Source organism: Astatotilapia calliptera, chromosome 23, assembly GCF_964374335.1.
Source record: "Astatotilapia calliptera chromosome 23, fAstCal68.1, whole genome shotgun sequence".
Lineage (NCBI taxonomy): Eukaryota > Metazoa > Chordata > Actinopteri > Cichliformes > Cichlidae > Astatotilapia > Astatotilapia calliptera.
In genome coordinates, this window is record NC_137443.1 from 25,892,265 (window position 1) to 25,918,048 (window position 25,784).

At 40.4% G+C, this 25,784-nt stretch overlaps 1 protein-coding gene across 3 annotated transcripts in view; it reads right to left on the reverse strand.

Annotated features, from left to right (window-relative positions):
• Positions 1 to 5,110: 5,110 nt before the first annotated feature.
• Positions 5,111 to 25,784, reverse strand: part of ahr1b (aryl hydrocarbon receptor 1b) — a 65,557-nt gene continuing 44,883 nt past the window's right edge. For 2 of the 3 annotated variants that reach the window (XM_080297867.1, XM_080297868.1), the window contains 5 exons: positions 23,985 to 24,190; positions 23,793 to 23,902; positions 18,677 to 18,818; positions 17,323 to 18,592; positions 5,111 to 13,120 (listed from right to left, as the gene is read on the reverse strand). In XM_080297867.1, coding sequence (XP_080153993.1) covers positions 12,962 to 13,120; positions 17,323 to 18,592; positions 18,677 to 18,818; positions 23,793 to 23,902; positions 23,985 to 24,190 — 1,887 coding nt within the window. In that variant the 3' untranslated portion in view covers positions 5,111 to 12,961. The remainder of the gene's footprint in view (positions 13,121 to 17,322; positions 18,593 to 18,676; positions 18,819 to 23,792; positions 23,903 to 23,984; positions 24,191 to 25,784) is intronic. The other variant, XM_080297869.1, reaches the window with a different exon arrangement.

The window sequence follows — 25,784 nt, forward strand, 5'->3', positions numbered from 1 at the left end:
AAGGAAAACTCTCATGAATTAAAGATGTAAAGTCAGCAGCAGACAGCGTTCTGCACTTGGAGAGGAAGCCTTATGAGGAAGCCTCCTTTTAGCTACCTTCTTTTAGTCATGTCTTTATTTTTCAGTTAGTTAGTTTGTTTCAACTTCACAGTCAGGCTTCTGTTTGCATTTTTTTGAATGAAGTAATCTTAATGATGAAAAAGAGCTCAAAGCATGAGTAAAACAAACATAAAGTTGTCAGACCTCTTTTTGCTCCCAGTCCACAATACTAACTAAGGCAGGCTTGATTCATAACATGGTACATCCCAGAGTTTCTGGTTGCACTGTGAATTATCCAATGTGGTGATTGAGATGTGGGTGCAGAGCTAAGACAAATAGCTCAAATAAGCTAAGACAAATATTCAGTATTTTAGTCTGTAAGCAGGGCTGGACTGGGACAAAAAAATCAGCCCGGGCATTTTGACTAGAGACTGGCCCACCAGGTATTATAGGAAAAGCCATAAAGGCTTTGAATGAGAACAGATGCTGTTGTGACTAGAAATGGACCGATCCGATATTACGCATCGGTATCGGTCCCATACTGGCGAAAATTACTGGATCCGATATCGGAGAGAAATAAAAAATGTAATCCGATCCATTAAATATCAAAAAAGCACCTCATAAAACTTGCGACACGGCGTAACTCGGCTCATAACCGTAGCACGTCGGAGCAGTGTGCTCACGTGATAGAGCGGCTGCGTGTATTTGTAGCCTCGCTACCAAACCAGCATTTCATCTCCGAGGAAGTTATCCCAGAGAGAAGTAAAGCAAGTGTGTAAGTTTATCTCTGAATGTTTGTAAAGCATTTCCGCGTTAAGCTTAACAACCGATATATGGAGCGGATGCCTCTTCTCTCTCCCTCCCTCTCCTGCTGCTACTTCAATCATGAAACTGATCAGTGATCAGCTGATCGGCTTTTCTGTCGCGAGTCCGTCTCTCTTGTTTGTTTATCTCCCACTTTGCACCAGAAAGAGGAAACCAGCGGCTGAACAACAGCAGCACGTTTAAGCTTGATAAGCTGTTGTTAGAATTTATTTAATATTACTTTCTACACCAGGATCTTTTTCTACGTAGCTGTCGGCTGGTAACTGTGCAGGGGCGGATCTAGCAAAGTTTAGCCAGGGGGGCCGATAGGGCATGAACAGGGAAAAGGGGGCACAAAGACATACTTTTCTTTCTTATTCTCATTTAAAATGTCGAGCTTTTAATAAATAATTATCTGAATCTTACACCCAAAGTTTTAATCTGATGTAAAATGAATATAAGTCCATTACTGTATATAGTAACTATTAAGTCTAATATATCCTAGTAAGCTATAGTACTTTTTCCTTTGGGAAGGTACAATCTGTGCAGTCTGCAGTTCTGTTGAAGAAAGATGTTGAATCTATTTAATTATTCTTGAAAAATAATTTATTTCTGGGCATTTTTTTTCACACTGCATCAAATTAAAGTTGATTACGTCGATTAAGCATCACGAGGTGGAGGGTGGGGGTGGTTCCCTATTTTTTTTTTTTTTTTTTTGCTGGGAGTTTTAGAGCCCTATTAGTTAGGTTGCTTACTCTTTAAAATACCAGAATAGGGAGGATGGAGTAGGTTTAAGTTTGTTAGATTGATGGGTTTTGCTGAACTATGAAATATTTTGGGTCCAGTGCATTTTTTGCATACAGGTATAACAGAATAGCTTTAGTGTTTTGTTTTTTTTTTGTTTTTTTTAACTTGAGTATGAACTTATACAAAAAGCAGCAAGATATTAAAAAAAAGTTTTATTGATTAAAAAACACATTGTATTGGATTCATATCGGTATCGGCCGATATCCAAATTTATGATATCGGTATCGGACATAAAAAAGTGGTATCGTGCCATCTCTAGTTGTGACAGTGATGTACACTGTCTTGTTGGTATATGTATGATTTCTATACATTTTACGTCAGATAAAAACTTTGGTTGTAAGATCCACATAATTATTTAATAAAAGCCAGATATTTTTAAAAGAGAATAAGAAAAAAAAAGTATTTCTTTGTGCCCCCCCTCTCCCTGTTAATGCCCTACCTGCCCCCCTGGCAAAACTTTGAGCTACTTAGAAAAGGATCCTGGTGTTATTTGCCTCTCAGAAACAGTTCATAACTTCCCTTCAACTAATTCATGTCACCTAAAAGGTAAACCTGTTCAGCTATGAAGATTCGGTAAGGAGATCTCCTGGTTTCATCTTCATGTTTCCCTCTCACCACATATCCAAACTAGGGATGCACCGATACCGATATCGGCCTCGATACCACATTTTCTAAAGTACTCGTACTCGTTAAAAGTCCCCCGATATCGAGGACCGATACCACGGTCTGAGCCCTGTCTATGTTTGAGCGGCATGTAAGGGGTTAACCACAAGCGCCGAGTGCCCGCCCCCAGGCCCCGAGTGCCCGCCCCCAGGCCCCGGCTGCAGCTCAGAGCGGGGAGAAAGCAAGGCGAGACATATCAGCTGTGTGGAACTATTTCAAAGTGAACGAAGACGCGAAAACAAAGGCGGACTACAAATTATGCTCAGCGAAATTGTCCAGAGGAGGCTCTAAAGGTAGCGCATTTAACACAAGCAATTTAATCAAGCACCTAAAATCCCAACACAACAACGAGTACAAAGAGTTTACCCACGCTTATTAGCACAGAGGAGCATAGCTGATGCTATAGCAGTGGGACGGAAAATAGTTGGGCATTTTAAACATTCCGCCTTAGCCTACTCCCGCCTCGAGGACATTCAGGGACAGCTCAACCAGCCAATAAAGAGACTGCAGCAGGACGTACAGACGCGCTGGAACAGCACGTATTACATGGTCCAGTCCCTCATTGAGCAAAAGCGAGTGCACGAACTCCCTGACTATCTCACCGCTCACCAATGGGCTCTTATGGAGACAACTGTTGCCATCCTCGCCCCCTTTGAGGAACTAAAAAAGTGAGCAGCTACGACGCACTAGCCTCTGATGTCATCCCAGCTGTGACTGTGCTAGTGAGACTTCTAAACAGGGAAACAGACGAACAAATTTAAAATAAAATTGTTTTTTTTATAATTATTTATTCTGTAATATGTTGCATACAACATGCTTTTCATTTTAAATAAATGCTCTTAATTCCAAACTATACCCTTGTTTGTTTATTTTTTGTTAAATTATAGGACTAAAGCTGTTACCTGCAAATTTAAATCATGTTTTTATTAAGTACTCGGTATCGGCGAGTACTGAAATGCAAGTACTCGTACTCGTTTCCAAAAAAGTGGTATTGGTGCATCCCTAATCCAAACCGATATCATGACCAGCAGCTTTTACAGCTGTGGCTCCAGCAAACATCAGCTGATACTAGAAATTAATATTAAATAAATTCTAACAACAGCTGATCAAGCTTAAACGTGCTGCTGTTGTTTAGCGCGACATCCGCTGGTTTCCTCTTTCTGGCGCAAAGTGGGCGATAAACAAGCAAGAGAGCCGATCAGCTGATCATTGATCAGTTTCATGATTGAAGTAGCCACAGGAGAGGGAGGGGAGAGAATGAGAGAAGAAGAGGCAGCTGACAGCGTAAAGACACAGAATAACTCCAGCTTTGTGTCTTTTTTTCATTGTAGCTGAAGTCCGGGACAAACTGTGTTCCTTTTCACCTCAATACGAAACGGGAAATATTTTCTCTGAATACAGACGATTCCGTTTTTTACGGGACGATTGGCAACTCTACTAACTAACCTTATGAATAAAATAAAGTTCACTATCAATAACATCAAAGCACCCACCCAGCTGTATAGAAACTCCGTCATGCTAACTACTACCCAGTACGAAAAAGTGAGCACAACGAAAATAAACTCCACCTAAACTTGGTTTATATCTGACCCAGATAGACTGCAGGTCTTCTTACCTTCTTCTTACCTGAAGTTCAGTTCACCTGACACTCGGACCTGCGGCCGCCTCAGGTCTCTCCTCCTCCTGCCTCTCTTTCCCTCATCCACCTGCTGGCCTCTGTGGAAGCTCCGCCACAGCCACCACCAAACAACTGAGTTATTTTTACACATCGACTAGCATCTGGCCAATCCACCACCTTTCATTGTTTATACCGTTACAAAAAAAAAAAAAATCATCGGCCCACAAAAACAAAAAATCACCATCGGGCCCACCAGGCATATGCCCGGTAGGCCCGATGGCCAGTCCAGCTATATCTGTAAGTCTTTGCTGTTGGTCACTTTACACTCCCTGGTATCATTGTGTGTTTGTTTGCTTTCTTTTGGGCAGGAGTTCACACGTCTGTTGGTGTAAAAAGCGCGAGTAAGGACATGTGCAGCTAAAAGCCTCCTCAACCTCTTGTTGGTGCCGTGTTTCACTTCAGCATTTAAACTCTGAGAGGTTTCTAATGCAACTGTAAGGAGTGTGTCTAAGTTTCACACATGCCACTTTCTGCCCTTCTGGTGCTTTCTGTTGCCACTGGTTTAGGTATTCCTGGAGAAATAAATATAGTTATGTTGATCAAGAATTAACAGCAAAATCAACAAGGCCAGTATAAACTCATAGTATCAGCATGTGTAACATTATGTAACAAAATGTTATACCACCATCAATTAACATTGAGGCTACAATACAAAGTTGGCAGAAGTTGCACCTGGTGTGGTCTTCTGCTGCTGCCGAGGTGCTCTTTGGTAGATTGGCAGCTTGTGAAAATTCACATCAGCCAGTCTGGCATCAAAAACCATGCTGCGTTCAAAGTCACTTCAAATATTCCATAGATAATTTTGACTATCTTGGATGTTTTGAGTCCTGACACATGGTGGCAGTGCTGCGCTGGGATATGTCGGCAGCTGATTATTAATTCTGATATAACATGGACTCTTAGTGGGCGTTATGGTGCTTTTTAAATCCTTAACTCTTCTTTACTTCTTACCCGACTTTCCTTTAATGATGTCATGCATCTGGAGTGGCTATTTGTACACTGTCTTGTAAAAATCTGAGGACATCAGAATTGGGGACTACACTGACACCCGGTGGGCAAAAGACAGCAGTTAGCACAACCAATCAAACAGCATAAACAACACGACAAAGGAGGCCCCGCTACAGTGTGATTACACAAAATCCTTTATTTCAAGGATCCAAGAGCACATTTCAACACATGGCAGACTGCATTTTTTTGTTTTTTAAACACATGTTAGCGCACAACTACAACTTCCAGTGATTTAAAAAAAAAACAAACAAACAACAAAATAAAGTCTGCGTGCATTAAAAAACAGCACAGGGAGAGTTTGGTTTAATTTAAACTCAGATTTTAAAAAAAGAAAGATTAAATCTGTGGACAAAGTGGGTTTTAGCAAGTGAAACGAGTGATTTTAAAGTCTCCAAATGCTGAGAGCAGAGCAGGTCTTTGCTCATCGTTATGGCACCATACTGCTTTGAGCTAACGTGTCTTCAAACATGACATATAGATAAAACACACTGAGACTCTTAGGGACAATATTCATATGACAAGGAATCATAAAATGCTTTTCTTAAAAACTACTTTCAGTGCAAGAGCTTGTCAGAGCTGTGATTACAAAGCAGTGATTGAACAACACCATTATAAACACATCTTATACACACACACAATTAGTTTTTCAGGTTGTAAATAGCCTTGAGATCTCATAAAGTTTTTTTTTCTTCCATACAGCGTGTCAGTGTGTGATCTGACTACTGATTTTAAATGATCTGCTTTAAGAAAAATCTGATCGTAAGAAAAAGTCAGTAAGAAAAGGAAAAAAACAAAAACAGAGGAAAATCTATAAATGCGTTTCGATTGTCGTCGGCTGACGTGAGCAAAAAATCGCTTCTAAGCAACTTTCTGTGGCGAGTTCAAAGCTTCGTGATTCACACGAGACATTCAGCAACAGAGCGCCTCTTTTGGTTTCTGAGTCAGTGCTAAATGCTAAATGCTGTCCCGTCTGCCCTCCAGCTGCTCTTAATATCTCCGTTCATGTCATGTCACCGCTGAGCTAATATATGTCAAAACACAAAGCTAAAATAATGATGTTGTGCCCTGCCACATTATACGCAACGAGACAAAACCTGTCAGTGTGTCTTGAAACGGCTCTCTTAAGGTGCAACAATGCCTTTCAGCTAGTTAGTGAGCAGCCAAAGGAAGTCCACAGCCTCAAGTGAAGCCAAAACCAGTTCAACTGATGTCTAAAGGTTTTATAATTATACATAATTAAATATGTAGACTGATCTTGATTTAAAAAGCTGCACAAAGAATGCTAAAACTGCATGGAGAAAACAAACAGCAAAATGCTGACTTTAAGTAAAGGTTCTGTAATTTTGTTAAATAATACGACGTAAAATGTTCAATTCAATGGAATCTACTCAAAATAAATTTATGTGATTAGTATACATTCAGTTTATACCAAGCACACTCCTCAATGAAGCAAATAAACCTTTTATTTTATATATTTCAGTTGCATTCGTACGTTGTGTTTATGAGGTCAAAGATTCATTTTTTCCACAACTTTTCCACATTTTTATTTCATGACAAACTTTCGTCGACGTGAGTCAACACGACAGGAAAGCTTTCCTTGTTGCCTCCTCCACTTTATGCTTGATTTAACATTTCTGGGGAAGCTTTTATTACACTTACAGTAACATAACGTGTTAACGTTGTACTCCACTGCGTGGGTGAGGAGGTTCACTCACAGTGAGTGAGTGAAGAAAGGAGAAACTATAGAGGTGCTGATTAACAGCGGCAAAGACTCTCACACTGAGCTGAAAGGAAACTAGGGCAGCTGAAACAGGTGAGTGACTCCAGGACAATTTTTTTATTGATTGTATTTATCTTGTTGTTTTTAACATTTCACCGATTCAGTACATTTATATTTTAATTTTACAAATCTGGGAAAGCAATGTTTAAGTCAGGCGCTACACTTTAGGTGCTCGTGATTCCTGTAGAGTCCACTTGGGTTAATTTCATCATCAAATAGTGAGTGTTAGGCTCTACCCAAGAGTTTTTTGTGACTTCTTTACATTATAATACAACAGCTACTCACATGCAGAGTACTAAAACATAATCATAGCTTGTATTAATTGTGTATTAACTCATTCACTGCCAGCCATTGGCAGTGAATGAGTTAAACCCATTGACTCATTCACTGCCATTGACGGCTATAGACGTCAATGGCAGTGAATGAGTTAATTTTACCCTCGTATCAGAAGCATGAAATTGGCATGTCACAATTACATTTCTTACAACTGAATTGAGGTTTTTATTCTTACACTGTTACAGATAAAAATAAGTTTTTAGCTATGCTGCAATATTTGTATTGTGCATTGTCCATATTGAGTGCCCACCAAGGGTGTTTTGTCCTACCACCACACAAAAATCTTTTTTTAAAGTATGTTTTAATTGGCCTAAACTTAAAATAGACTTATTTTAAGTTCAGGCCATTTTTCAAACAGCCAAAATCAGTTTTGTAGATGTAAAAATTCAGTTTTAGGGTCTTCCGAACTTGAATTACAAACAAGAATGTTGCAGAGTGCCCTCTAGTGGACAAACTGTGCAAGCTTAACACTCATAGCATGGTTGAAGGGTGTTTCTTATTTAATTTTCATTTACAGGTTGTCTTAAATACTGATACCAGCTAATATCAGCCCTGTGATAAAACGCTGAGGCACCAACCAAAAATCCTGATGGTTTCACAGACACTTTATATCGTGTGAGACAAAAACTTTGGCTTTAGTTTTCATTTTCCTTTTGCTTCATGATTTGAAATCACACTTCAAAATTCATGCTTTGCAAATTTTGCAAACAGGGATGAGAGGAACGGTAAAAAAAAAAATGCTACTGTCTGTGAAGTTTCTGGATTTAAACTAGGGCTGTCACAATTTCCAATAACAATATTTTTGTGATGCAAGAACATTTTGTTTTTTTATTACTGTGTGTTGTTTAACATAAAACACATACAGCCCCAGTTTAACCCTCTGATCATGCAGACATATTGATTACTATCACTTTAATAACTTCTTCAGTTCCAGTTAATCTGACATGACATGAACGCAGTGGGCTGTAAGCTTTGACGTAAACTGCCTTCAGAACAGCTGGATCGCAGTCTCAGTGAGCGAGACATTTTCAAACATTACACAACCAGCAGGGTCAACAGGGGCTTCACGTGAAGAAAGCCCAGCCAGGTGAGCTCTAGTACTGCTAATTAATGTGCACCAGGGTTTAAAGTGTGGAAGTCAGTCAGTGCTAAACCAGCTACAAGTTCTCACTTTAGATATGAGAATAAAATATTTTTTTTAGTTATTCACACTTTGAAGGAATAAACGGTCGGGAGTCTGACAGGCTGAAAGGCATTAACGGGAGATTTTCACACTCTCCGGTCAGGAAACAAACCAAAAAACGCTCTTTGATGTTTGATTTCAGCACCGCTGATCGACAAATCAGACCGCCCAAGCCGGTGCACGACATTGGTGTAAACTTCGAAAATGCAGCATTAGGGTGAACCGATAAAAACCGTCTGCTAGTCCTCTCTAATCTTAAAAGGAACCCAGATTATGAAATCGTGTAGAGCTTGTGATGTCATCTTGTGCCTTCATTTTATGAAAAGTGGAAAAGTCCTTTCACTAATAGGCTGCCATGTTGTTTAAAGTTGCAGTGCACTCTGGGTAGAGACATCTAATGGTCCCTACAGCAAGACAGACACTTTTTCTGGTCGGCTGTACTCGAGCTGTACAACATGAAGATGACCACTGTAATAATCCTCTACGTTTCTTATATCACGTCCATGTGTCTAAACCCCTCTCCCCTTACTGATCATGGCTGAGCCCGACTCTGCTGGACATTTCTTCCTGCTAAAAGGGAGTTTTTCCTTCCCACTGTCATCAAGTGCTTGCTCATAGAGGCTCGTCTGACTGTTGAGTTTTCTGTGTATTATTGTAGGGTCTCTACCTTACAATATAAAGCACCTTGAGGCAACTGCTGTTGAGATTTGGTGCCATTAAATTGAATCAACTTTATTTGGACCAAAGCACCGTAAATGATATCACAGTAGTTCATCCTTTGTGTAATTTTGAGCTGAATGCATTGCACATGTAAACTAATGGCAGCTTTCGTAGGTCAAAATATACCTGAAACATTTAGGATTTGCTTGATCAGCAGAGGACATTAAGGCCAATAAGCTGAAATAGTCGGGGTTCCTCTTAACCTTTCTCAACATATTTTAAAACACAAAAAAAAAATCTAATTTAAAACAACATCAATAGGAAAGAAATGCTTATTTTCCCAATATGTAGCACCAGGGAAAAAAAAACTACTAACCCCACAGTTGATCTACATCTAGGTGACAAAACGAACACTGATGTTTAAATAATCTGTTTGTTTCTCTGATCTGACGTCACAGCGTTTTCCATAAATGAATGGCTCAAAATGTTTGCATTAAAATATACTGCAGATTGTATATGATTAAAGTCTTCACCAGTGGTTTTAAATGTTTCAGATGACTTCTTGTGACCAATTTTCTAAGCACACCACACCATGAGCTTTAAGCTAAAATGTTTCCTACTTTAAAGGCAGCTGTTGGTTTGAGTTTGCTGAGAAAATGCAGTTTAAGTCGAGCTGCAGACTCAAGGCTTTACAGGAGATTTGTTTTTTGGGTTTTTTTTGGTCAACACAGTTGTGGTGAATTAGCTCTCAGAGGATTTAAAGACTTTAACCTTCACGTTACCCAACACCACAAAATGTTTCCTGGATTCATCAGCCTATTTTCCTACAAAGTTTCATAGTTTTGACAGGAATTATTCACTAGTGTGGCAAAGATAATGGAAAGCATGATTTGTTCTATGTTCGAATTTGATGCTCTGATTTGATCTGATCTTCTCTGTTTTGAAAACCATTATTCAGTCATGAGAGTGTCTCTCCACAAAATACACTGACTTAAAAGCAACTTTGTTGCAATAAGACAGTCTGCAATCAGTCTGCAACTGAATGGGGTTAAGTTGTCAATTACATGCAATCTGCAAATCATTGATAAAAAGTTCTTCAGGATTGTTACTGAATTAAATTATTTTAATTTTACTTACTCCTTAGACCTTTTTCATTAATAAACATTTTATTCTATTTATTTTTTGCTTTTTATTGTATTTTATCTGACCTTATTTTATATATCTTTATTTATTATTTCATCTGTTTTACTTTCATCATGTCCAAAGACCATTTAAAATTTCTGTTTTACTTCATCTGCTGCCTTTTTATTTTATTTTAAAATTGGCTAACATTGCAAGCTAATGTCTTATTACCATCTCGTCATTCATCAATCAAGTACATTAAACTGCACTGAGCTGCATGAAAGATGCTATACAAATAAAGATTCGCTGACTGATTGCTGTTGCTTGATGCAGCATATGTGATATTTTATTTTTATTAATGCTCAGCGTGTAAGTTTTGGTCCTTCTCAACTACCATAGCGATCACTTCTCAAAGCTCATGCTCAAAGTGTTTGCCTGTATTTATTTTATTACTTGAATATTTGTATTAATTTCTATATTTTTCAAGATATTTGCATGAATATGAAGTGGTGATCAAAAAGGTTTTCATAGGAACAAGCAGGATAGATTCTATCACACTCAAGTTAATGGAAGTTAGGTTAATGGGTACAGTAAATTATTACAACTATAAACGTGTGTGTATAATTAGCTGTTATGCTTCTAAAGCATCTCTAATTAGTGTAACTGAAGCTCCGACATATTATAACAGAGTTCTTAACATAAAAAAATGAACTGAAATGAGTGTAATTAATAAACCCCCCAAGTCATTTTAATCAGGAAAAACAGCTCAGTGGTTTGAGAGTTAAAGTCTTTTAAACTTGAAGACAGAGGTGGGACCAAGTCATTGTTTTGCAAGTCTCAAGTAAGTCTCAAGTCTTTATCCTCAAGTCTCAAGTCAAGTCTCAAGTAATGTCAGGCAAGTCAGAGTCGAGTCTCAAGTCACTGGTGTAAAAGTCCGAGTCAAGTCACAAGTCTGAAACTTTGAATTTCAAGTCCTTTCGAGTCTTTAAAAAAAAAAATGAAAAAAAAATGTTGCAGTTATGCTAAATGTAAATATTAGACCATGTAATTTTAAAATCTGTGTTTTTCTCAACACATGACAAAATAGTGAACTTAGAAAATATACACAAATTGTGAAATTGCACCTCTTTAAAATGCAGCTCAATTAAACCTAGCTCCAAGAATAATTTTCACCGACAGTTCTGAGATAAGCTGCATGTTATTCTTGGATGCGGTTGTAGGACCAGCTTTAAAATCGCATGACAAAAATATCATACACATTAAAAAAAACTGCATCACCAACGTAGCCTGGACAACATTTGCTAGTTAGATGAAGTCAGCTATCTCATCTTAGCATATTTATATGCATATTTATAATCATACGGTTCTTGGAGTGAGTGCATACACTCATGAAGTTTAGTAACTTCCGGTCACTGCAACAAGCCCAGGTACAGTTTACCGACGGATGGGTGCAGGACCTTGAAATGCACCGTGTAGAACGAAAGACCATCGTACGTATCATAAGTTTACCAGTCTCACAAATCGTCGTCATAAATACATAATCGTACTGGGCAATTAGTGATACAAAAAACCTGTTTTATCCTGTGAATAAAAGTATATGTTTTTGTCAATGTACCATAATAACAGAAGCGAAACGCAATATTGTGTCAGGACAATTCACTATTTATGCACAATAAACAAAGGAGCATAGCGTGACAATTTCTGTTCAGCGCCAGACTTGCTTGTAACCTATATCACCAATTATGTTATGAAAATGACGTATTAAGTACTAAAAAACACTGACCTTCGTGTAAATGCTTGGAGCAGACTAACCTGTGAGCTGGAGTGTTCTGGGACGTTATATTTGATCTTTGAATGGCTGCGATCCAGGCCATCCGTCGCCTCTTTGTTACTTCGGAAACATGGCTCAAACAATTTCTCTTCAACGACGTAATCCGATAACAACCGATCTCTTTACCCGTCGGCTTCCCGTGGCTGTCATGCGACCGGCTATTGCAGTTAATAATACAACGGCTTCTTGACATTTTTGTGTTTCTTTTTATCGCTGTATAACTGATTTTAATTGAAAGCCTGCGTGCGCTAGTACCGCTTGCCACGAGTTCCCAGAATCCTTTGCGGTTCTACCCGTGAATGACGTCACATTTTCAATCTCTATATAATATGCATGTTAAATTTTATATTTGGGGTAAAATATCAAGTCTTTTCAAGTAAACCGGTTCAAGTCCAATTCAAGTCCCAAGTCATTGGTGTAAAAGTCCAAGTCAAGTCACAAGTCTTAGAACATTTTTTCAAGTCAAGTCTAAAGTCATAAAATTAATGACTCGAGTCTGACTCGAGTCCAAGTCATGTGACTCGAGTCCACACCTCTGCTTGAAGATCATTTCAGGCTGAACCTAAACCAACAGCTGGGTGTGCATACAGTTAAAAAAAATAGCCGGCAGTACTTGAATAGTTCAGTTTTCACATTATGTGCCACTAAAACCGGCCTTTTTGTTTCTTATTTTGAGCACCAAAGAGAGATAATAAAGATAAAAAAAGTGCAGTAATTGAGTGTAATTGCGTCTTCCACTTATTTTCTGTTCGATTAACTGTTTACACACCGGCCACAAAGTGATGAGTTTTGGCTTGACAGCAAAAACCCAGTTGCCGTCAGATCGTCAGGACCACATGTTTGAACCAGATGTGGACACTTTCAGAGAGAGCTCGTCCTCTTCCTCTACCAGAGGAGATCTGAGGTTTTCTGAGCAGCACAGGTGAGATGAAACAAATGCTATTAAAGAGAAGCTGATCTGAAGTCTTTTTAGTTTGCATCCTTATAAAATCATGATTGTCAAATGCAGACACAGTCTGTTTTTCCTCTTCTCTTTTCTGTTCTACCTTCTCAGAGGAAAAATCCAGATTTCTGGGAGTCCTGAAGGGCAGGAAGTTCATCTGGGCATGGGACTGGGATGTCGCCTGTGGCCACTGCGTTCCCATTGGACATCAGACACGTCCTGACGTACGCCGTGCTTGCGGCTCCAAGGAGGCAGCCATTCTCCAGCTGAGAAACAACACAACAGGGTCACACTGTAAGAAAAACACACTAATTTCTGAGAAAAAGGGCACAGTTTTAGAAAAAATGTATCTCTCCCCAAACAACCAATAACAAAACTAGAAAAACTGTCAAATGTCCAAAAAAATGAAGTAATTTCTAGAACTGGCAGGTGTCCAAGAAAAAACTGTCTCCAAGAAAAGAACTCCATAACGGAAAGATATCGATTCACTTTTCAAGGTTAAGTTGAAAAGAAATGTAAGTAAAAATGGACAATAGCAGATGTCTGTGTGAAAGTGCTGCAGTTTAGTGAATTACACAGCTAGCTACATATAGAAACCCGTGCTGGAAGGATGAGTCGTTCTGATGAAAACAAATTTGTTGTCTGCTTTACTCACATGAATGAAAAGAAGTGTTGGTGGTGTTCTACTCACTTTTCTTATGAGTTGTAGAAGGCTTTAACCTCATTCATTATTGTTCATGTTAATTATTTCTTTTCTTCAGTGGTCCAAACGTGCTGTAAAACCGTGTAATCTGTTCACAGCAGAGCTGTGCCTCTCTCTGGCTGCCTCGCCCTCCCTCCCCCCTCCTCACTGCATTCGCAGCATTAGGTAATGATGACAGTCAAATTGTAGGTCAGTGCCGCTCATGCTTGACTGGTCAGCCTGCCAGTATTTTTCTTTCAGCGACAGCCACTGACCCTGAAGAATAACAGCAGAGGCTGAATGGGGAGGGGATGAATGGATGCCTGCTGGGGTCGTCCATCTCTGGGGCATCCCGACCTTATTCTATTCATTATTGTACTCCTTCTCACTGCCGTCGCTTTGCTGCTCTGTGCTCCTGTTTCATCACATCTCTTTTGTCATGTCTCAGTTTGTTTTTTGGCTCCAAACACCAGCAAAAAGCTACTATGACAACTACTGAGCAAATTTCAACAATGCAGTATGTCACAAAATCATTAGCACTGGAGCAACATGCTACGTGAGCCCTTTTTCTGTCACACAAGCTTCACGTTGGGCTTTTATTGCCAAGTTAACAATGCAGACTTGTTATAAACCTTCAAGCCTAAATCTGGCAGCGCCAACTGGCGAGGTCTCATTCCCTCATTATGTTTTACAATGGGAATTTCTCTAGACCTCCAACTTGTACTCCAATAGATCAGTGTTTTTAGGACCTTTCTCTGCTCTGCTTAGTTATTACTGGAAAAGGGTTTGGTTGGACTTTAAAGACAAGTTCTCGTTTCTCCTGAACATTTTTGGGTCTCATTAGGCAATTTAAATGATGTTATGGGGAGTTGAGTTTAGAATTGGCTGTTGTGAGTCTAACAGGATCCAAACATCAGAATGCCTGCACTGTTTTAAATACCAACGTCTCAAATAAAACACCTCAAAATAATGGATTTTATTCAGGCTTTTATAACTACTAGCTGGGTATCTAACTCGTGAACAGTAAAAACAGTCTTGAAACTCAGTTTAAGGCTTTTCTCTGCAACACGTGACAGTAAAGTGTCATGTTCCTACCTTCATTCGTGGAGTAGCATTCATTATTTAACACCATAGGTGAAAGTGGTGAACTCTTACTAAGCTCTTAACAACACACTTACATTTCAAGATTTAACTATGGAAAGATGTAAGACTCAAACTTTCATTAACCCTAACTCTCATGTAGCATCAGCTAAAATACCTGAGAGACCAGCGTGGCCACTCTGAGTGAATCTGGTGACAGCCAGTTCATATCATTAGTTGATAAAGTAGTTTAAAAATGGCCAGTTGCTCAGGCCTCAGACACACAGGCCTTGAGGCACGTTGGCAACCATCTGGCAACCACCAGTTGCACTGGAAAAATATATATCCCTCAACTTGTTGCGCGTGGTTGCTGGCAGTCCCTGTGAAATTGATTGCTAAAGCCCCGTTCACACAGGCCTAAAGACTGCTTGGTAACCACCTTTCGCTAGTGGTTTCTAACAGTCACTAGCAAGAAAGAGGTCAATTGTGATTACTTTGGTTGCTAACAGGTTACCAAACTTTGACTGCAACCCTTCAGTAAAAGTTGTGTCTTACCATCTTAATTGTGCCTTAAGCAACACAATTAGAGCAACACAACTTTACTTTGATGGCAAATGTGCTCATGTTTTCAGACAAGACTGTCTTCAGAGTCAGTGTTGGTTAACTAGTGACCGAACTCCTTGTGGAAAACAAAGAGTCTAAAATTAAGTCTTGGCAGACACACTTTTGTACTTCCTCTGGCTGCAACAATGAGTTTTACGTTAAAAACCAAAGACTTTCGGGAAAGATCTTTCACTCTCTGTGTCTTAAGCAGTAAGCGGTTTGCTTGGCTAGTTGCACTAAAACAGGAAAATCCACATGTTACCCGTAATGTTAGAGTTTGTAAGGTACTTTATAAATGGGGACTGTGTGAAGGAAACAGAACCAGAAACCAGGACCAGAAACTGGTTCTGAAAATAAATTTACGTTTGATCTGGAACAACTAGCTGGCTAACCTTAGCTAGCTTTGTTTCCTGTTTGTGTTGGAATCATCAAAATCCCACCAACAAATTAAGATCTGTACAAAGTCAGACAGACAAAGGGTTTATCCTTCAGGTCTCAATAGTGCCTGCAGTAAAAGCACACACTGTAATCCAGCGTTAACACCAAGCCCTTCAAACACATTCATCACAAATAAAAATAACCTTCCTAGTAAACTAGCCCTGACTCTAACCTTTCACTTATCCCAACTCCCATTGACTGTTTTCTTAGGCAGTGCTGCTCTGACCCATCTATCCCTTGTCTTATTTACATGGGATGTCTGATCACATCATCACAGTGTACTCTGAGCTCCATGCCAGCCCGCAGCCTTTGTGCGTTGGCTTGGAAAAAAAAATCCATGGTCATGACAGTGAAAGAGAGCAGCACAAGGCTAAAGGGTTGGAGTTTCTAGATTCTGCGGCCCTGGATTTGTTGATGGTCAATGATATTTGAGGGCATCTTCAGGCCTTGTGAGCTGGCTGTAGTCACAAACCTAACTCCCACAGCAAACAGGTCTGAGGAGAAGTAGCCACTATGGACATCTGAGGTTAACTAATGAAAGGTACCTACTAGCTATCTTTCACAGTATTTTCATTATCTGACAAATATGGCTTAATTGTACTAACAGACCATCCAAGATGTCGAGGCTCCAGTTAGGCTGAGTGTAAGCCTTGTAGTTTATTAGTCTGTTACTTGGCATTAACTAGCAGATATCCGTTTTTATCCCGTCTGTTTTTTTTCTAATTTTGGATGCTAACCAAGCTAGCTAGTGTTAGCTGATAACTCAGTACATAGTTGTCTCGTCCACTACGGCCACTTCTGGCTCAGAGAGCCATGCAAATCTCTCTCTCTCTCTCAAATATATATATATATATATATATATATATATATATATATATATATATATATATATATATATTTATTTATTTATTTATTTATTTATTAGGGGTGCAACGATACACAAAATTCACGGTTCGGTTCGGATCGATACTTTGGTGTCACGGTTCGATATTTTTTCGATACAAAAAAAATGTTCATGCCTTTTTAATTTGTCATTTATTAAAATTATAAATATATATTTTAACTCAAAAGTACAGTTTTTAAATTTAACCCTAACCCTTGTGCGTGTTTTTTATTTTGACAGCGAATGCGCACCTGCGGACCACTTATGTGCAGCCCTGGTTTTTTAGCTCGTCATATCGCAGCCACAGAAATTCTTTTGTCCATGAAACCATAAAGCTGCACTTTCTTTTTGCCTTATAGTCTGATTTGTAATAACTTTTCCGTTTTGTGGTAAGCTTTTCTTTGGCTGTCACTTCTTCACCCTGACCTGTCTTATTTGGCTCAGCAGAACTAAAATATATATCCTGCTGCTTTTACACACGGACTCACATAAGCTCAGCGATTCTCTGCGCGATCAACCTCTCACATGTTTAAGCTTGCTGCGGGAGAGTTCACTTGTCACGTTTGCATAGTAAGCTAACGATTAATAAGACGATGTATATATGTATATATATATATATATATATATATATATATATATATATATATATACACACACACACACACACACACACACACACATATACTACACACACATCTATGATTATGATCTATTTGGGTCATGCGATTAACCTTCTGGCTAATTCAGTTTCAGGTTGAACCTATATTTCCACAGTCTCTCACCTTGCTGTGAGTGGAGTCTTGGGTGGCAGCAAACACACCATAGGTCTCTAAGGATGGTACACTGTGCGGTGGCTGTGTCAGGACCAGTAACTGCTCCAGCTCCTCAGTCTGTTCATGCTTATGGTGTCCCAGCAGCTGGTAGGGCTGCACAGTGCTCACCAAACTTTGACAGACCTCCTGTAACGTAGAGTCATTTAACACTGCGCCGTCTGTGCCACTGATGCTGTAATGTTGGTGTCCAGCAACCACGCTTGGGGGAAAAGCTGAGAGTCCATTTGGGATGCAGGACCCGTTTAAAGTCGGTCCGAGCAGATTATTCTGGAAGCCAGACAACAGAGTGCTCTCACTGCTTACCTGCAGGTACTGGAGGGGGGCAGAGAGCTGTTCCTGTTGCAGCTGCCACTGTGGAGCGTTCGCATGTTTGCTGTCCAGCTCCGTGGCTTTGTTATGGTTGGTGTGATGACGGTTGTGGTGATTCCCCGTCCGTACCACCCAGTGACTGTCAGGTCCCCCCGTCACTGGTCCAGCAGTCAAGCACACCTGCTGGGAGACACTTTGGGCAGAATCTGAGTTTGACTGGTGGTTTGAGGACCCAAATCTGCCTGTGTTCACCTGTTCCTGCCTCTCGCTCGCACCCTCCAGAGAGTCGTGAATGTAGGAGAGGATTTCGTTGTTGGTGAGAAGGTCACTGAGAGTTGGGATGTGATCTGGGTCCAGTTCCACATGCATCATCCTCTCGTCCAGCAGCAGCCGCTCCAGGTCCTCGGCATTTAGGCCCAGATTCTCTAGGGCGCTGAACAGTTCGCTGTTGGAGCATGTTTCCTCTCCATCGAGAGACAGAGAGTCCAATGTGGTCAGAAGGGGGTCAAAACTGGAGGTTTTGCCGTTGCGTTCCCCTGGCGACTCCTCGCTAGAGACGACATACCAGCTGTCACCACTGAACAAAGCACCCAGACCATCAGCCCTGCTCTGCTGCTCACTGAAAAGAGTGCTGTGGTAGGACACTTTAGGCTCCGTATCTGGCTGGCATACGTATACGGACTCATCCTGACTCATCAGCGCCCCCAGTAGGGACTTTGGGTCCAGCTCATCTGAAGAGCCCTTCTCTCCTTTGCTTTTCTTGGACTTGCTGCCTCTGGCTTTGCCCTGGAGCGGGTCGGAGAAGCCGTGCAGCGGATACCCAGTTTGGTAGAGCAAAGCCTCACCGGTGGCAAAGGTGAAGGGGAGATGCATAGATCTCTTCCTCAGGTGTTCCCCTCCTTCTTCGTCCCTGTGAATGAATCCATTAGAGAGGAGAAATAAAATAAAGAAGAAGAAGAAAAAAAAAATCACACTGGAATCAAGAAACACTCACGCCAAAGGCCTCTGAGTGGCGATGATGTAGTCTGGCTTGCCGTTCTTGTAAATGAGCCGGGCGTTGGCCTGGACCCACTTCCACCTGTTGTCCTTGGTGAGCAGCCTAAAGACGGTGAGGCCGCTCTCACCCGTCTTTATCACTGGAAAGACAGAGGACACGTTAGAGCCTCTGCTGTCTGCACACACTCACTGACTAATGCTCCCTTAGCTTAGCAGGACATGCTGCCGATGCTGGCTTTGGCTACATGTACATGTTACACGTGCTGTTTGCACACAGCGATGCGACGCCAAAGCTTCATTTTCATGAGTTCCTCATCTTCCACGGCCTGTGCTCGTGTAATCGAGGTGCAGCTCGTGTTTCTGAGCTTTCTAATGTCAAAAACAAGGGCGAGACTACAAAACCAGCACAAGAGTTTTTTTAAATTATTTTTTTAAAAACTTGCTCTGAAACAATTGCTGTTTCTGAAAAATATTTTTAAGCTTGAACTAGGGCTGTTCGATATAACGATATATATCGGATGACGATATAAAAACGTCTATCATTTCATTTTACGCTATCGTTTGTTTCGTGGTGTCGCAAAATAAACTCTTTACGGCAATATTTTTGCCGTTTTGACGGTCACTGTAGTGGCTATATTAATTTCTTAAAGTTCTCTCTTTCTCTTATATTTTATATAACCACACTACAGATGGACAAGCGCTTGTTTTTATGCTTTGTGGTTAGCAACAATGACGGCAACAGCATCGCGTGTCTGCTTGTTTATGTTCCACATAAACCTTTCACAATAAAGCTCAAGATCCTGTTGAGACTTTTCAAAATAAACTGAATCACATGAAAGAGCAGATTATTTACGCATGAGAATTAAAAAAGAGCCGCCAGGTGCTAAAAAATAAACCTTAGACTCAAACGTTAGAACAGGCTGTTCCCCGCAGCACGCCGTGTAATAAATACTCACAAAGAAAATGGCGGCCTTTACAACTTATGTCTAAAAATGTATCGTTTCATGCATCGGTTAAAACACTCGACTCGAAACACTTCCCGCAAGTCGAGCTGCCCGAGATTCACAGAATTTACAGAAAATGATACATTTGTGTGATTTATATCGTTATTGGACGATAGAATTCTTATATCGGGATATGAGATTTTGGTCATATCGCACAGCCCTAGCTTGAACCCACACAGAGAAGCTTCAGAAAGTCAATAAACAGAAGAGAGAGATGGATAATTTATTTTAATTAAATAACAAAGGGATGGATCTGTAAAGTAACATTTAAGATTGAACTGTAAATTTTCTTCAAAGCAGACTTGCTGCACAAATACCAACATGGATATATGTGATGTAAACACTGGCATTTTCCCGAGGGTACAGAGAAAAGGATCACCACTCAAACATACACTGTGGAAAAGAAAGAAAAATAAAAAAAATATTACTTGGGGAAAAAAGAAATAATTATCCCCTGTATTGCTCACACAGTGCTGGTTGGATAAATTCAAGGGTGATATCTATGAAACTTCAACTAAAGTAATACATGCCCCTCTTTGTCCCTTTGTTGTCCTCAAATACTTACAGGTAAAATGTGACAATAGGAAAGAGATACAGCTGTTAGGTTTATAGATCCCTGAACATCTGATTGCTCTGGTTTTTTAAAAAAAGTATCAGGGGGAGTGGACACAGCTGGATTATGAGACACAGGTGAAGCTAATGAAAGACAATGTGTCTGGGGAGGAAGTAAAATTAAACACTAGATGCTAGAGATGAGAAGCTATCAAAATAAAACAGGAAGTCAGAGCTATAACTGATTAGGGAACTGCACACAAAAGATGACAAGACAGGAAACAGAGGGAACACTCAAAAATTAACATTCACACTCGAAAATTACAAGTAAATTATAATAGAAACCAAAAAACCCCCAAACACTCCAGAAAACATAAAAATGAATAAACAAAACTAAAACACCAAACAAAGAATTCATCAGTGCTCAAATGTTCAAAAACCCACAATCAGACCTAGGATGATTACAATCTGCCCCGCCGATATATCGATATAAGACACTGGCTGATATATTGGTATTGACATTTTGAAGGTGTGATAAACAAAAAAGTAAAGAAGAGACAGGAGAAACAGCCTTTAAGTATATTATGAGTGTCAGCGTTCCAACTGGAACGCTGCAAGCAACCATCTGATCTGAGCAGAGTCGGGCAGAGTGTAAACAAGCAAATAAAAAAACTGCACATAAAAAAGTTGGGGAAATCTGTTTATGTTTTGTGCATCTGAAAAAAAATATCAACTCATATATCATAGTTTTAAATCACCAAATATCGGTGATGGTATCTGTACTGGTTTTGGTCTTAAAACCACTGTATCGGTCAGGCATCAGCTCTTGTTTTTTACTCCTCAGAGAAACGTCAGTTTTTGTGTCACATGAAAGGAGACACAGACAGAATACATGATACTATTTCTACTTTGTGATATCAAATAACAGAGCCAACATCATCTGTCTTCACTTAGGGCTAATAAGATACATAAGCTAATGTAACGTCATTTTTTGTTCATGGTAAATAAAAAGACGCACAGATTTAGTGGAGATCAGTTTGTACTATACCAACAGAAACCCTGAACTTCGCAGATCTACAGATGTTTTAAGAAATCCTGAACCGGATTAGCAGTCTTGGTTTAAAACACGTTTGTGTTTAAAAAAAAAGTAAACAAAATGAATCATCTGCTTTCTTCCTCCAAATCACCAAAAACGTGAAATCATCCTACACAGTTTATCTGCTCTTATTGTCATTATGAGGGAATTTTTGTGTTCTGGTTTTATTACACAGGGTCTATGATATAGAAGTGATTTACCTCGCCTCCCATCTGTGTTCATCCGAGCATGCTGAATGTGCATCTCTGCGTTTCTATGCATACATCTTCCATTCTGTATGCATGAGTAAATGCACACAGCATGTATGTGTATGTACGTGTGTGAGATGTGCCTGGTGGTGGTGGTGCGGGCGTTGCTCGGCGCCATGGTTACACATAACCGGGTCATTCGGTACACGAGGTAAGTAGGACACTTGACTCTGGCTCCTCATCCATGAGCGCCTGTTTGTGAGCTATATGTGTTTGACATGTAATGATGAGCCACACGTGAGGTCAGTAAACTCTGACTCAGATTACAGATTATAGATCATAGAGGAGATTATGCACTGACTCTAATGGGACATTTTCTGTCCTATATGTTTCCTGTGTGCCTACAACGGATTCCTCAGAAATGGCCAGATGTGATGTGCATCAAACTTGACCTGCAGCAATTTAAAAGGTTATTTATAGGTTGGAAAATAATCACAAGAATACTCTCGTCCTCTGAGTCACATATGGGCAACTATTTCACCATAGGACAAATCTCAACCCGACCTACAACATCTGTAAAAACAAAAACAAAACTAGGGATTTTCCTGCATACAAAAGACCTGAGTGCCCACAAAAGAAGTTCTGACCTTCCTTTAGTGGAAGGTCAGAACTTCTTAATCTTAAAATTAATCTTGAAATGAACTCAGTCCTCCTCCAAAGACCCAGTTTGTACCAGAAAGAAACTCTCTAATCTGTCACGTTCTTGTATACATTCATTAAACATTATATATATATCTTCTGTGTGATAACACATAACAGATCAAAGATCAGCTGCCTCCTCACTAAGTGCACCCTTAGTCCCTCCATAACAATTAAGTGCTAGCCAGGTACTGCTAATCAAATCTTCACATATGTGCACCTCTATAGAAGAAGTTGGGGATGTGTGCTGGTCTGGAGCATTCAGGTGTGTTAACATAGTGACAATTCTCTGAGCAGTGGATGTACCAGTAAATTCACTCCACAGTCAGACCGTGCAATGTTTCAAAAAACCCAAGAGCTACATCTCAGACTCCACAGGCCTCAGTTAGCATGTTAAATGTTGAAGTTCATGATGGTTCCATTATTACCCAGGAGAGCCTCTTCTTTCTAAAAAGAACACGGCAGCACGGCTTAAGTCTGCAAAGCTGCATCTGAACAAACCACAAGACTTCTGGAACAATCTCCTTTGGACAGATTATACCAGCCCAGTGAAGATGTTTGAGCATAACAGACAAAACCAAACTCAGCTTATCAGTACAAACACCTCATACCATCTGTCAGAGCAGTGGGGTGTTGATTCGGGCTTGCCTTGCAGCCACAGGACCTGGACAGCTTGCAGTCACTGAGTCGAGCATGAACTTCTCTGTGTAGCAAAGTATTCTAGAGTCTAAGTCTGAGGACATCTGTCTGACAGCTAAAGCTTGGACCAAAGCTTGGACCAAACTGGGTCATGCAAGCACAGCAGCAAATCTACAACAGAAGGACCGAAAAAGAAAAGAATGAAGGTGATGAAATGGTCCAAACCTCAACCTAACTGAAATGCTGTGGTGGGACCTTAAAAGAGCTGTACATGAACCTCAATGAACTGAAGTAACACTGTAAAGAAGAGTGGGCTAATATTCCTCCACATAATTGTGAGAACTAATAAAGTCATACAGAAACAATTACTTCAACTTATTGCTGCTAAAGGTGGTTCTACAAGCTGCTGAACCATGGGGTGTAGTCAGCTTTTCACATAGTTTCTGCATTTTGGTTTAGTTTTTGTACTTTCTTGTTGCCATGAAGGCTGGTGTTATGTTCCCGGGGTTTTTGTGCTGAGTTGAGTTTTGGATTCTTGTGTTTTTACTGAGTTTTTGTTCAAGTTTTTGCCTCCTTCTATCTCTTCGCTGTAATGTCTTTGTTTTCTTTCCATGTTTCACCGATACTCTTCTTTTAATTATTTCCTGTTTTGCATTTATTTTGGTTTTACTTCCTGATCTTTTCCCTCCTTTCAGATCGTCAGCCCTGTCCTCACTGCTGCAGAGCTCTGCTCTCCCCTGTGTATCATTGTTCAGTCAGACATGTGTATTTTTACAGTCTTGACCTACACCTTCCAATGTAGTTGTGGTTTTTTGCTTACTTTAAGTCAGGCCTCTATCTATATTTAATTCCAGTACTTCCAGTCATTTGCACCAGTAACCTTTCAGGCTGAATGCTGCAGAGAAGCGTACAGAATGTAGAACAGTTGTGACTTACTACGGACGTGATTTTCGGCGCAGTACAGCATGTCAGCAGCGTGGATGAACTGGTATCCTGAACCTCGCACTCTCAGCTCCGCCTCGGTGTATCCCAGAACTATCTTACCCCTAAAAAAACCCCAAAACAAGTGTAAACAAAATTATTAAATAATCAGAATAAATAATCATGTTTGCCAGTGCTATGATATACTTTGCATCGCACGCCATGGGCGTGAAGTCCAGCTTGTGTTTGGTCCTGAAGATCATGTTCCGCGTCCTGATTTCCAGGATGGCTGGAGGCTGGAGGGGCGTGGCGATGGCAAAGAGCGCCAGCTGGGGCGGCGTGGTTCGGTCGCTATCGCACTGCTGCCGGCTCTGGCCGTGAAGGAACTTCAGCCGACCCTGGATGTTGAGCGCCTGAGAAGGTTTGACAGCGTTAAAATCGCGGTGTTAAGTCATTAAATCCGAGGCATTAACTTCATCTCCGTGAAGACAGTGAGACAAATGAGAGAGCCCAGAGTGGTTCCTGCTCAGATCGAGCTTCTCAGCAGACACATAAGTGCTGCTTCCTCTCTCCCTGTCAAGCAACATCAGTCTTATTTACACTGCTGGGTGATATAGAGAGTAGAAACCACTTCAGGATACACTGTAAACACAGTAACATGATTCTGAGCAGTATTGAAGTGAATGTTACAGTTTTTAGAGGTCTTGTTGAGAAAATAAGACTCCTTATTGTCATTCTTTCAGCAGAACAGCAGGACTCTTAAACTAACCAGTAGAAAACAGAAGTGACATGTTCTGTAATATTAAACTTCAGCCAGGACTTTTGATCTGAAGTTATTTAAAGGCCCATCCATGTGTAACGGGGGTTATTGCAGAGGTAGACCACAAAATAATCCTTTATTGGCTGGTTAAAAAGGCACTGAAACACAATGTCAGAAAGGTAAACAAACTAGGAACATGAGGAACAACATAGGGTAAGAGACAAAGGAAAAGGAAAGACAGGCGTGTATCCACAAACAGGGGTGTCAGGTGATTAGAGAGCTCTGTGAGCTGGGGAGGAAACACGGGAAGCAATCAAACCCAGGAGCAATGAATGTTCCCAAAATTAGTTCCCACGCAAAATTATGGTTGAATTCATGAAATGTACGTGCTGACTTTCTTCTCAAAAACATGAGGAACCATTGGCCTTATGCAATCTCCACACTATCCGTATACTGCCCTGCCCCCATTTCTCAGTTAGCCATCGGGACAAATATCTGTCAGTTCACAATGCAACTGTAAACTGTCTCAACTTTGCAATTGAGAAATGGAAAGAGCAGCAGAAAGACTCCCTAACTTAAAAGAATAACAGATACGATAAAAACAACATAAAGGGGTGGAGCTGGAGTGAAAAAGGGTTGCAAAGCAGCTTGCAGAGATAACAACAGCAACTGTGGTCAGTGTCAAATGTGTTGGTGAGATATGGAGAGGATTTAGCTCTTTAGTGTCTTCTCATTGGTTATGCCTAGCAAACAGAAGGTTTGAACAGCAGGTGGGTGGGGGCACCTTAGAGCTAATCCCTAATATCAAAATATTAGGAACAAGCCCTAAAGGATGATGTTTTTAAAGCAACACCCAGCAATAAGTTGATGATGTAAACTTTAACGTGTTGTTAACATGTTTTGTTGTCACCTGAATCCACCTCCATCCTTCATAGCTAAAGGTTTCTGATAATGGAAGTTCAGTAAATATCACAGAAGCCTCAGGGAGGCTGTAACAGAGCAGAATGGTTGGATCAGCAGCCCGCAGGGAGGTTTTTACAGCCTCACAAAAACCTAAAAACACTTTCTCCTGTCTGCTGTCCTTTTCTCACCCTGCTGCATCTCATGTGAAGACCCCTCCTCCCTGTCCTCCTCCTCCTCCTCTGTTAGCTCTGGTTAATTGACCTTGGTGGGTTTCAGAGCCTGCGGCCGTGATGTCAGGAATCTAGCCCCGAATAGCAGGAGGGATTACAGAAAACAAAGCCATA